This window comes from Channa argus, chromosome 6, assembly GCF_033026475.1.
Source record: "Channa argus isolate prfri chromosome 6, Channa argus male v1.0, whole genome shotgun sequence".
NCBI lineage: Eukaryota > Metazoa > Chordata > Actinopteri > Anabantiformes > Channidae > Channa > Channa argus.
The window spans coordinates 28170126-28183963 of record NC_090202.1 but is presented as its reverse complement, the minus strand read 5'-3'; the positions used below and the strand labels follow the sequence as shown (position 1 = coordinate 28183963).

The following is a 13838-nucleotide window of genomic DNA, read 5'->3' as shown; positions in this document are numbered from 1 at the left end:
CTGCCCATGTGTGAATGTGTGAAGTTTGGCAACACTGAATCCAAGTCATCCTGTGACTAACTGTCAAATCCTGTTTAATCACATAACAAATGTCGTCAGTGTTTGATGGTGGCCTGATACTTAATGGCCTTTCGGAAAATGTAATTAAATATTTCATATTTTCCAATTGTGTAACTCAAAAGCAAAAACAGTGTCTTGCTTCCAAGGGGCAGCAAAAGCGTGTTGTCAGTTTCCTGAACCGACGGCAGAAAACCAACTAGAACCAACGTCCCTAAGAGTGGGGGACAACTGTGCTAGCTCCCAGCTACGGTCCCTTATCCACACTAGAACCCTTCACCCTGACTTCTTCTGCACTGAATCGTTAAAGTGTGACCAACTTACAGAGCTGCTAAAAGGGCAAAGTATAAATGACATATCTCATCCTAGACAAACACTGTTTCTCACCTTATCAAATACTATTTATCAGCTGATGGAAAAAATGCTGCCATGCAACGGGCGGCTTTGCCCACATAACCATTAACAAAGGTCACAGCTGATAAAAAGAAAGAGAAACAATTTTACACATGAGCCAGCGTGAACGTGAAGCACATTTTCAGACTGGCAGGGAGGCATTCGATGTGCCCGCTGCTCGACAGTGGTGTCCCACGATGTTTTCCTAGGGGCGGCGAGAGGGGAAACTCTTAGGATGGCACACCAAACCGGTCCTCCCTGTGCGCCGAGTCAGCTCAGCGGGTTTGACATCCTGCATTGTGTTGACTCCTCATTAAAAAGACAATCCAGCAGAAACATTTCAGAAAAACACATTTTTGAAATACAGCTTGATGCGTTATAGCTGCTTCATCTTAAATTATAAATTAACAGCATCTTTTTAAAACCTTTCGCCTTTCGCTGTGTCTTTTGGGAAAAAACAAGCACTTTGCTTCTTTGCGAGGTGACACAAAATGTGGCTTCTTTTCGAGTTAAGCAGCACGAGCTACTGCACTGCATGAGCTAATCAGTGATACGTGTTACCGTTTGAATCTTCTCCACTTTGCTTTCAGCGTTGACCTGTTTCGTCCGAACCTGTGGCTCCTTCTCCGTTAGCCTGAACAACAAATGAAAAATCTGGACAATGACAAGCCAAGTGTTCACTAGCTGGGATGAAGGTTGCATCAAACACATTTGCCCTTTGCCGTTTAACAAGAAAATTATTTTTTGTCAGTTTTCAGAACTTCTGGAAATAATTTTCATGTCAAATCAAATGAAAACAAAGAAATGAAAACAGAGGCGTCTGTTTGGTCCATAGCTCTGCATTAGGCGAGAAAGTGCTCGTTTTTTTTTTTTTTTGGCTCTTTAAATGATTATACTATTTCGTATACTCCTATCTACTGTAAATACAGTAAAGGGGACTGGGTGAAAATTCACATTTTCCCACACTCCTGTGGTCCAGTCTCCAAATATTTAACTTATCAGCAGCAGGCAAATGAACAGCAATGATCTGGCATGTTTCTTATCATAGAGAGAAGTTCTCTAAACAAATGACAGATTGTCTAACACCAGATGACTTTTGCAGGAAGCTGGTGTGTGAGGTTGAGGGAAGCAATCACTGCTAGAGGAAAGTGGGAGCCTCACACACTCACTCATCCATCCTCTGTACGAGACTGTGCACCTTTATTAAGTTACACAAACTCTGGCTTTGACTCTGAGGCACTGAAGTAAAACGTGTTAAGGGCCAGTAGAGGTTCTGTTTGCTACAATACCACACGTCGTTCTTAAGTCCAAATTAGACTTTGTAGACAAACTGTCAGGATCCACGGCGTCTTCCTGCACTGAAAATCTATGATCACAGGTGTGCACATCAACATCCCTGTGTGCTATGAGTAGAACCTCTGTTCTCCACTTAAATGCCAGTATTATTATGAATGAGAGGTGGGGACACTGTGGACAGGTCTGTCACCAGACCTACACAGGACAGGACCTGCTGAATTTTATGAATTCAGTGACATAACTAATAACGAATCTGTGCAGCAGACGCAAGACACCACAGGAGGACAAAGAGTGGACAGTATCGGTTTATGCTCATATAAATATTCATATAAACATATTCAGGATATGCTGGAAACAATTGTGATAAAAAAGTCCAAACATTTTAAAGTGATTCACAGCTCTCCACTTCTGTTTTGTTTCCCATGAGACATAGTCTAAGCAGCAGCATGTGGACATTAGGGGTGGGGGCATGTCAAACCCGCTGAACCTCCTCAGAGAGTTTGTCCTGTTCCTCAGCAGCTGGCTTACTCATGCTTTTCTGTAGATTGAATTTTGAGTCTTGGTAGAAGAAGAAACTCTTGGCAGAAATCCCAGCTTTGGGTCTTCAGAGACGGAACCTAAGGATCAAACTGTGCTTTGATTGCATGTTCTACGTTAGGTTACATAGTCTTTAAATAAGAAAGGAGACCTTTGACCAGTTCTCGCTCAGCCCTCTCTCTCTCTCTCTCTCTCTCGGCTACAGCTTCACCATCCATTGTTACCTTTATAAAATCTTTTCATTCTTTCATTCGACACCGTCGAACAAAGTTTAAGCACAATTTCAGTACTGCAAATGGTGAAGTGCTGCAGTCTTAAAACATGTTGCACAAACGGCACCAGGTTACATGTGTTTCCTTTGACGACTCATTTTTATAGTAGCAAACAATCACGCAGACTCTGTGTGATAAGGTCCTTAAGATTTACTGGCCTTTCACTCCAGGCTGACAAGGAAGGGGAGGCTGGAGAGACCGAAAAGCCAGAGGAAGAGTTGGGAGGTGGGCATGTAGTCGTTTGGGCCAAAGGAGGAGGAGAAATGGGAGGAGTGAGAAAGCGAAAACAAGAGGGCAACAGAACCGAAAGTGACAAGGGAAAGAGAGAATGAGCCTGCATGAAGCTCTGAAGCGGTGAAAACTCATCCGCCCATCACTCCACTGCCACCAGCACAGACCTGTCTCCTGTCCTCACCCCGTCCTCAGCCTGTCTTCACCCTTGAGCTCCTGCAGAGAAAAGACAGAGGGCTTTGGGATTTACTGCACCTTTTTTTAGACTGAACTTTAAAGGGGAGAGAAAATAAGCTGCTGTTGAATCGGCTAAATGATTCTTATCTATTTCCAATTTTTGGCTTCTTGTTTTTCCATTCTGCTCACATTGGCCCTGCAGGACTGTCAAGTTCAACCCTGTTGGGAGATTCTTTAGACAATTTTCACACATTTGGATCCTTTCTTAAAAGAACTGCTTCATACAAATGTGTGTATTCTCCAGCCAGTGGACGTACCTGAGCAGGGACTTGCCTTGAACCCTTGGGATTTTCTCTCGACTGGCGTCTCGTAGAGGATAACCAGACCTTTTGTTCGAGGCCTCCGCTGAAACTTCTTCAATGGAGTTCCTGCTGGCTGTAATGGGAGCTGTTTAAACCTTGATTCCAGGAGGATGTCCCAGTGTGACATTACAGTGGATAATGTGATGCTGTCACTGCCCGTGCCATGCTGAGAGGGACACCGAGTCTCGTGAGTGTGTTTCTGTGCTTCGTCTGTCTGCACATCCTGACACCACATCCAGCCACCAGACGGTGCACTCAAGATACAATCAGGAGAGTGAATGTACTCATCGAAAAAGCCCCCAGCTTGGTATGAGCCTCTTTGTTTTTGTCAGCAAACACGCTGTCACTCTGTGACATATTTCAACATGTCTTATTTTGCTGAGATGTTATGCTCAGAGTGCAGAGGAAGGTTTTTAGGGTAAAAGATGTTTTTAAAAACCAAACTTGAGCCGCACAAACCTTTCAACTGGCAGAGACGGGTCAGGGCCATGATCTCCGGATCCTCCCGGCCAAAACCGCCGACTAGTAGCTCGTTGAGTCGCTGCTGTCGCTGTGGGTTTAATCAAGCTTCCAATAAGCACCGAAATCTAAATGGCTCCTTAGCTGAGTTATTTGTTAAAAGTCGATGCACTGATCATCTCCGAGTCAAGATTAATGATTTATTCTTTTTATGGAAGATGAATCATTAGCTGCAGCACACTTGTAGTAAGTTCACGCTAAGGAACATCTGCTCTCTGTACTGCTGCAAAAATGATTGTAGAGCAGAGGTGGAAGCTGCTGGCTGCTGTGTCACGTCCGTGTTGTTTTGGAAGTCAACTGACGTGTGAGGTTTAAAGACACATTTGCACTTTGGCCCTGAGTCTTGGCTGCAGGTACGTCAGACTGCATTCAGTCCCAAATAACTTTAGCAGCTGTAGTGTGGTAGTGTCATAAAAACACCGCGACACATTTGCAAAACCCAGAAATGTTAAGACGTGAATTCACATAACACTGCAACCATTCGCACCGCGCTGCCCACGTGCACCACGGTGTAGAGGAGCAATGCCACTTGAAAGTCAATCAGGTGGTTAACATCCATTTTATGGGCCAGTTAAATCTTATTGTACGGTATCATAAATAAATAAAATGCTTTAATTTATTTTATATCCCTCAAATCTGAGTTTGACTTCGAAAAACTTCTAGGTTGCACAATTCCACGCTGATAATAGGAAATTTGCATTGGGCCCATTTCCGCATATTAGTATTTAAATTTAAAACTCACTAAATCAGTGTCAAGTGAAGTAGTTATGATCAGAATCCTCAATCCGGGCTCTCGTCTGTTGCCGTCCTCAGAGACACGTGGCCTTAGCAATAGTGTGGAGTCAAACCGTCGTGTATTAGCATCGAATGCCTTTCATTAACTTACTCATTTTTTTTCAGACGTGCTTCACAATTGCACTGTGAAACAGGACATTTCTTGAGTAATAGGGTGTAACAAGACATTGCAAAGCCTCTAAATCTACGCTGTGTTTTTACCCAGCTTAAGACTAAGACAGTTATTTCTAGTATTATCTGTGTAGTGTCAGAGGTGACCAAGCACAAACTCCAGTACTTTTAGCAGATTTGGAACAGCAGTACTAATTACTAGTCCTAGAGGCAGCACGTTGTCAGCACAAGGTGGTTTTGGATAATGTTACAGCAACAACCACAATCACCAGCGATTATTTCCGGAATCAAAGGCTTTTATTACACGCGGAGAGCATCAACGACACAACCAACAGTATCAGAAACTCAAGGCCAGAGAGAGGGTGGAGCAGAAGGCAGGTATCTGTCGGAGGAAATGTGAAAGTGTGTGTCAGAGCAGACAAAGCTGCCCGAGGTGAGATGTTTAAGATTCCAACAAATCCTTTTCTAGCATCTCATTTGCAAATTAGTGGAAACACAAACTGTGATAATTAAAGACTCTGACAAAGATCAGACAAAAAGAAGATAGATTTGGAATAAAAACTCAAAGCTGTGCAGTCATTAAGCGTCTGAATAACCATGAGCAGATGTCAGCATTGAGGCCAGTTCCTGCTTTCTGCAGGAGTCTGTGTCGGTCTTCCATCATTGTCCAAAGTCTGCGAGAGTCTGCACCCGTCATGCAGACCTGGACGTGTGGGGTAAAAAGGAAGTTCTCTAGTTCTGCAGAAGTAGAACCACATCTCTTACTGTCAGTGCAGCAGTGCAGCAGACGGGGAGGAATTTAGTGGAAACTGCAAGTTTATTTTAATCAGTTTCTGATGTAGTGAAGAAAGTGAGTCCATATGCAGGACTGTGAGGCGCCTTCACTAATGTACCAGACTGCTGTGCTGGATGAACAGGTAAAAGAGAAATTATCAGGGTGAAGCCACTGAAGATACATATAGACTCAGAGCAAGTTCAATTAAAAGCATTTTGTTAGTACATTTTTCACATATTTGTACTTTACTTAAGTAGATTTAATCAAGGCTTCTTTGGCTTTATTTATAATTATCCATAGCCATAATCATATTAGCAGTACTCAAAGTGAGTACTACTCAGTAATTTTACTCTTTGCCGTGTTGTGTCTACCGACTTCTGCTTTCACTGTGCACGAGCTCACACAGCTACAGTGAAAAGCCCCGACTGACCTGATGCCGCTGAATTCCTAGTAAAATCATTGGTCGATGAGTCGATGAGATGTAAACCGGAGACATGTGGGTTCTGGGTGTTACTGCACTGAGAACTGGTCCCTGAGGATCCACAAATTCACATGACCGATTGAGCGAAGCCATGTTTTTGTTCTGCTGTCTTTCTGCTGCGACATGCACTAGTGCTCAGTGCGGCTACGAGCTCGCTGTGTTCACTTGGATTAAAGCCGGTGCCAAATGTTGTCACAAGAGAACCACATATTTTGTCCTTGGTAACAGATTTGTGTGGCTCCTCAGCTCATCCTCAGCTCTCTGGACAGTTCCTCTGTGTTTTACTCTTGAAAGCAGACTGTCACTGTCACTATGGGATGTTACAACATGAGCATCAGATCATAGCTAAAAGAGCTTCAAGCCATCATTTGTGTCCATTAACATTAGTTTATGCTCTCCCCCCCCCCCCCCCCCACCTGAAGCAGCCCTGGTCCACAGAGACAGGGAGAAAATAAGGAGTTGAGTACTTTAATACTTTAAGGCAAACATAAACCATGTACTCACTTACTTTTGCTTAAGTAGAAATGTCAGTGGGAACTTAAGTACAGGTTTTGAGTGCTTCATCCTCCACTGCTAACCGTAAATTAAACTTCTGTCAGAGCAGTAAAAGGCTCCTTTAACATGTTACTCTGCAGAAACTTGTCGACACAGCAGCTCCGTTATATAAGAATTTACATCAGCAACTCAAGTACAGACAGACTCAGAACATTTAATGATCTCATTTAAACTGGAAATGATCAGTTTGACTATGACAGTGTGTGGAGACATGTTTTTTTCGAATCCATAAGCAGCATTTCACACTGCTCCATGATGTCTGGGTAAAGACACCTGCATTATGTGCCGCACACGATTGGTGCTACAGAATTTAATGTGAGTGCACATGTGATTGTCTCTCTCCTCAGACGTGGCTGAACACCAGGCTGTACACTCCCAAAAGCACAGACCATGAGGTACGAATTCTGATTCCGTCTGCCTTCTAAATATCCTGTTTATCTTATCCTGACTCATGTTGTCTACACACACTCACATTTAGCAGCTGGCTAATGGCTCCAGGAAAACATGGAAATTTCAACAGGAGACAAATAGAAAGACAATGTTTATTCCTGTTTCCTCTTTTTCTGCCCACTCACACTATTACCTACTCACTTCCCTTTCAGCCACACACACACACACACACACACACACACACCTTCTCCTGCCTCCAGCCTGGCCCCTGGCTCAGCCTCAGTATGTGCAGCCGTCACTTTCCTTCACTCTCTGCCACATTGTGCTCAGGTCTTTGCTCCCGTGCCCCAGTCACCAGCTCATTTTGGCCTCGCACTTTTGCCGTCTCCTTCTTGGACTCAGATTTGCTGAGGGTTGTAGTTTAGCTTCGCTTCTTCTCCGAGCTTTAGGATTTATGTGCATTCGCGTTTCCAGTTAATTGTTTGTTAATGTTTTGCTTTTTTAATTTTCATCTGTTCCAACTTAGTGTGGGTTCAGTGTAGGACACTTAATGCATCTTTGGAGAGTAGACTTGTGTTTCTAGTGACATTTTTCTTCATTGAAAGTGATTTTAATCCTTCTGAGTTAGTTTGCATTAAAGGCTGATCTTTTACACCGTGGAAAAAGCTGAAGGAACAAATAAAAGATGCATTGGGCCTTGAAAATGTCAATGTTTAGTTTAGGAAGTTATTTGAAAAGAGTTTCCTTCCACAGTCCACAGACAGACATGTGAGGTCAATGGGCGACTCTAAATTGGCCGTAGGTGTAAATGTGAGTGGCCCTGAGACAGACTGCAGACATGTCACCCAGTGACACCTGGGACAGGCTCCAGCCCCACATGACCCTGAACAGGATAGAGATAGAGAGATAACGGATCGAAAAAAACCCATCTAAATAAATTTCATCCGTCAATGACAACTTGTCTATAGGTTGCAGCACAATGAAAGACCTTCTGCTGTGTTTGTGAAACACTATGTGAATGTGCTCAGTGGAGCTGCAGCGTAACAATGAGTCACAGCCTTTGATTGTGTCATATTGACTAATTAAACCAACAGTAATAAAGTATAAATAACTACATAGTTCTGTAACTCCTGTCAGATGTGAGAGGACTCCGAGGACCCCACACTGCCCCTTACAGGCAAACACAGTAAAGAAGCAAAAGAAGAGCAAAATTCTGATGCATTAAAAACTAAAATCTGGGATTTGTCCATTTACCTGAATCTTTATTTGCCCATAAAGCTGGAATAAAATATTTTTAACCCCATCTGAAACTTATGTGACTATGTGTTTTATTCTTGATAGTGTATATATATCTTTTTATCACAGTGAAAATTAAAACACAATTAACCTTTGGAAATAAAAGGGCAACAGTGCTTTATGACAGAAGTACTGTAAAGAATCGCATTTATTATAAATACATTTTTGGCTGTGGGTGGAAGTGGGAAATCATTTGATTTGCCCCTTGAACATTGTTGTATTAAAGATGCATCTCAACAAGACTAAATCTCTGTGTGTCTCTTTCCAGCAGAAATGTCCCAGCTCGACTCTGAAATGTTTCGCTGCAGAAGTGAAAGTTCTCACTGAAGAGTGGATGGAAGTTGTAGAGAATTTTCCCAGATTAAAACTGGACAAAATGCTTTATACTCTGGCGTCGACGTTCAAGCAGGTAAGAAGGGATGTGAGGGTGACTGAGGCTCTGAGCCTAAAAATCATTAAAACAAACAAACGTGAAGTTGTAAGGGACAAAGTTTCTAACTTACAATTTTATCAGTTGAAATTCCAGGTAAAACCATCCTGTGTTGTTCCCTTTTGCTCTCATGACAGTTTTCCTTGGCCGTCTTCCCCCTGACTGAGCTGCTTTATTTGTTCCTCACTCGGACCTGATTAAATATACTTTAATATGCTATGGAAATAGGAATGTGAATAAGATGAACCATCACTGGCTTAATGATGAACTGAAAGTAGCTTTTTTAAATCTGTCATGAATCAACATTAAACTAAGGTAATCGTGTGGTTGAGCCAGTTAACAGAGAATTACTAACATGAATACATAATCATAACCAAAACGATGTTTTCTATGCGTCATCCAACGACATACTCTTCTCAGATCAAAGAGAACAATTTATTTATAGCCATCAATTTGGGGTCTGCCTCTAAACCCCCCCTCCCTCCAAATTAGAAGGGCTACATAGAGCTAAACAAGTGCTTATCTTAATGTAGTGATATAGATGCTCTTCATGCGTCTCTGAACTGCTCTGTAGTCCTTCTGTTGGAGGCTCGGTTCAAGCTGCCTCCGATGTCACATGACCTGGATGCTTTAATGCACTTGGTGACTGATGGCTTGTTGTTAGGGACAGTTTTTGTTGGTACACAGCTGTCAACACAGAGGTGGATGTAATCTGTCTCTTCATACATGTTCATACATATAGTAATAAAGACGAGGAGCAAACTTACTGTGCTGTCTCCACTCTCCCTGCAATTGAAAACCCTTCTGGTTACCTGTAGAAGTGAAAGCACGTACCTGTTTAGCTGTTTAGCTCAGTGAAGATTCTCAGTCATCCAAAGGTTGAATCATGTCATCTGGACTTTTTTCTTGGTTCGAAACGTTTCGCTACTTATCCAAGCAGCTGCTTCAGTCTGAATGAAGTGGCTAAGGAACCCAGGCAGATCCTCCAGTTACCTTTGTTTCCCCCTGGGTGAAGGGTGGAGTCATCGAGATGTAACGATTGTAACACTGTTAGGTTCTGTCTATGAGTCTGTGAGACGTGTAGCGTCCACTGTCAACACTGCAGGAGTCCTCCTCTAGTCTCCTGTGCAGAAAGTGTGGGACCGACAGAGTCTGTAATGACACAAAGATCAGTTTGAGCTTTGCTAAAATGTGTGAACAGTGAAATATGAAATGACTGTCTCTCCAGTCTGTCCTTCACGTACAATGTCCATAAACAAAACATTTAGATGGTCAGGGCTAAGATTTGTGTCTTTCTTTCACATGGAATTTCATGATAGGTTACACTGTTGCCATTTTTTAAAAAGTGCATGTTTGTAGTAATAAATTACAAAAAGTGAAACAAACTGTTTTGTTGTATGACAAAAAACACCTGTGGGAAATGTCTCATGTCCCAGTTAGTACCATCGAGTAGACAGGGTGTATGACATGTACTGCAACCAGCCCACAGCTTCACTTTTGCAGCTTCACCATCCCTGTAGCCATCTGCAGTCAGCAATGTGCAGCCTCTGACCATAATCATTTAACACCAAAGCTTCGATCATTTCAAAAAAATGCAATACATTGTTTTATAGCCCTCTGTCATAATGTCATTGTATTATCTTTGGTTTTTTGAATCAAATCAAAATTCTGACCCAGTTGCATCTTTGTATGAATACGTTTCTACATGAATTTAAATATTAAGTGAAGTCGTGTTTTGCAATACTATTAGTATTTGACCCTGAGTGTTGTCTACAGGTTTTGGTATGAGATGACGCACTTCCTTTACGGCTTCCACAGGAGTGTGTTGCAGCCTGTAACACAGATGTGAAACCCGGGGCAAAAAAAGATTCCTACTCACAGCATTGCTCAGTGCTGCTGTAAATCCAAGCACATGTGTTTTAGATTTGGCCAAGACTCATAATTGCCTGGCAGTAGTTTTGCAACACCACATTTTAAATGCTAAATATAGTCAAAACTAACAGTCCATGTGCCGCCTCAGGTGAAAAGGTTGGGACCAAAGCATGAGAATCAAAGCTGGATTCTTCAAATTTGTTCTTGTCCTTGTGAGAAACAAACTCTCCCTCCTTTAAAGATTTTGTGAATCTTTAAAATTCAAAGAATTTCAAAATCCGGCGTGTGGGCCAATGTAAAAGAAACAGCTGCACTGTTGGCTCGTATGAAATCACGAGGATGCATTTCCTTAAAAGACGGATTTTATTGAAGCTGCTTGTCTCCTTCCTGCCGGTGTCGTATTCCAGCTGTTGGCTCATTTCTCCTCAGGTATTAGTGAACGAACAAAACATGAATGAAACTAGAAGCTGGGGGAGGAGTTCAGTGCTCCAGTGCTTCTCCAGGCTGCATGTCCAGTGCCCTTGAGCAGGAATCCCATGTTGTTTTAGATAGAAGGGTCTTTCTTGTGCAGGGCTGTTCTCTCTGGAAAGGAGAATTCTGAGATCATTATGACTGTTTACACCAAGCAGCAACTGGGAAGATGTTCCAAGCAATGCTGTGTCCAAAAGGGTGACATCACAGTCATAGGGTTGTTGTTTTTGTTCGTTTGTTTTGCATTAATGGTTAAATTGTAGCACATGTGTGAGAATTCTGAATTCTGAGTTATGTAATAGACCAGGATGATTTCAAACTAATCAACACTGATTAACCTGGTACATCACGCTTTGAGTTTTCCTTTTTGTGTGAAGTGTCTCTGGGGAAGACACTGGGCAAGACACTTATCGCTTTCACTTTTTCTTTTCCCAGGCTGAGTCAGACTGTCCTGAGTGTGAGCTGCTGCAGGAGGAAAATGCTGAAAACTTCCTGAATTGTCTCCTTTCAACTCTTCAGTGTATGAACAGTCTGTACTGCAACCGGTGAATCTCCAGAAGGACTCTGTGACCACAAATGAGCTATATGTGGTGTTTACTCTACAGCTGGATGGATGGGAAAAGGGCTTTTTATTCATTATTTACTCATCTTCATTTCATTTGCACAGTTTCTACCTTGTGACTCATGTTGTTTGCTGTGTAACTGATAAGCTAAATGCACAGTGTCTGTTGATGTAGTTGAAAGCAGCTAGTGCGCGTGGTGGAGTATTCAAGCTGATATGCAGATATTTGCATCAAGAATAGTAGACTGACATTAATGTAACAGATGGTGATATGTCAATTTTGTGTCTACAACTTGTTTCTGTGGCCTGGTACTTGTACATGTGTCTGTAAAGATTTTTTTTACATTCAGTGTTACTCATTAAATCTGTTGCATGTAATGTCTAACTAACATGTTGAAGATTATTTCACATAAAACATTTCAAAAGCTGATATATATATATTTTTTTTTTGCTGGCTTGGAGTCTTCAAAACAAATGACAGAATGATTTAGTGGGATGTAGTCGCCATCACAGAAAAAACAAGTATCCAGCTTCTTGGTATCGATCTCATTAGCACGACTCTGAAGATTTGCAGCATTTGCTAACAATCCGAACCTGAATAATGTCACTGCCTGTGGCACTAAGCTGTTAACTTACATATAATCAAATTCTCACACTCATAATCAAAGAATGTTCTTAACATTGACTCATCTCACAAACTAAATCCTTTAAGCATGTTGCAGCCCATGTAGGAATTCAGCTGCGGGACAGCACATTTTCACCAATCAGTTCTATTACAAAGCTGCAAAACACTTCAGTAATAACAAAAAGTTTCTTTCACACAAGTTGATGCCCAGTTAAAGTGTGTGTCCGGCACTATTCTGTAAAATTCTCGCTGTGAACAATGTATACATTGTGTTATATAAATGACATCTTTCTGTCTGATTTTTCCCATTAAAGCCTTTCGGATTTTATGGGGGGGGTCTGAGTACAGAAGATGTCATGCTGCAGACTGTAATGTGAGTGGATTTTATTTATCAATTAGCTTTTATGCTGATATGAACATACTGTCAGTGTGAGAGCTTACAGATGATGATGGACGGTATGAATAACTAATCTCAGATCACATGGAGCTGAATAACTGTGGACGACTGAGCCACAGTCAGCATGTGATTCAGAAGTCATCCAGTCACAGTGTAGGCAAAGACACTGCTTTCTCTCGCTGTTTTCACAATAGAAGCCAGTTAAAGTCTTTTAATGTGAAGGAGCAGCTCTAATAAATGTGTTAACATTTGCAATTGTGAATTTTTTTATTAAATGTTCCTGATACGAATCGATAAACCTGTCACGCTTAAGTTTTTTCACTTGCCGAATGATGATACTATACTGAGATCTTCAGGTTCAGTGTGATGTATAAAAACCGGTTTGGACAAGGTACAAATCATCAATCAGTGGATTTGGAGTTTCTCTGCTGTCACTTTCCCAAAAAGAAAAAAAGATTTACATCCACTTCACAATATAGATGGAGATCAAATACGGTAGAATGATGTTCGACAGTTGATGCTTTACTCCACCTTGGTTTTCTGAAGCTGCCTTTGTCCCGACATGCATTTCCAGTAAATTAAATCTTCCATACACCATGGTGGCCTGTAGCTGCTCGCTCATTTAGCATGAATGCACCTCAAAGAGGGTAATTACCTGGTTACAGAAAGACATGAAAGAACCACACCAACACAAAAACAACAACCTTCTGCAAAAAAATAAATACTTTTCCTGTACATATTTTACTTATTCAAAACTGCTTTAGTGTCTTTTTTTACACTAATACCATCATTGATGGTTAGAATTTGTGCAGTTTCTTTTCTCTTTCAGGTTTCAGGTTTTGTAATTATGACTAATAAACACCGACCAAGCAAAACATTCTGACCACCAATTCAATGCATCTATTTAAAAGGAATCAGGTGTCCAAAACACTGAAGACAGAATGAATTATGAAACATCTCAGTTTAATACATGCCGGCACGGAGAAGAACACGTGGATGTTGGTGTCATCTGGCTTGTGTCTCTCAAACTCCTTCTTTTTATACTCAAACCCAAGGAAGGAGCCACCCTCACAAAACATGACCGAAGAAACCACCATTCTTGTCCCTTTTTAGTTTGTCTGTTCATGTCAGTTGTGAAGCAATAAAACGCCTTTATTGCACCTTCTTGTAGATCTTGTGACCCCAGGACCCACTATCTACATTCTTTTGGGTCTTATAACAACAGAGTGCCTAC

At 41.7% G+C, this 13838-nt stretch overlaps 1 protein-coding gene and 1 long non-coding RNA gene across 4 annotated transcripts; one reads left to right on the top strand and one right to left on the bottom strand.

The window, feature by feature from the left end:
- Positions 1 to 2038: 2038 nt before the first annotated feature.
- On the bottom strand, positions 2039 to 3420 carry LOC137128691 (uncharacterized). Its single transcript, XR_010914615.1, has 2 exons — positions 3281 to 3420; positions 2039 to 3002 (listed from the first exon to the last, which is right to left on the bottom strand). It is a non-coding gene; the product is annotated as an uncharacterized lncRNA (long non-coding RNA).
- On the top strand, positions 2964 to 12872 carry il15l (interleukin 15, like). Of its 3 annotated transcripts, none has more exons than XM_067507122.1 (4): positions 2964 to 3512; positions 6909 to 6956; positions 8516 to 8656; positions 11456 to 12872. In XM_067507122.1, the coding sequence occupies exons 1-4, from the start codon at positions 3489 to 3491 to the stop codon at positions 11567 to 11569; spliced, it is 327 nt and encodes a 108-aa protein (XP_067363223.1). In that variant the 5' UTR covers positions 2964 to 3488; the 3' UTR covers positions 11570 to 12872. The 3 variants fall into 3 exon arrangements, with proteins under 3 accessions (XP_067363223.1, XP_067363221.1, XP_067363222.1); XM_067507120.1 differs by having other exon boundaries at positions 2964 to 3632; positions 11456 to 12864; XM_067507121.1 differs by having other exon boundaries at positions 2964 to 3632; positions 8519 to 8656; positions 11456 to 12861.
- The last annotated feature ends 966 nt before the right edge of the window (positions 12873 to 13838 follow it).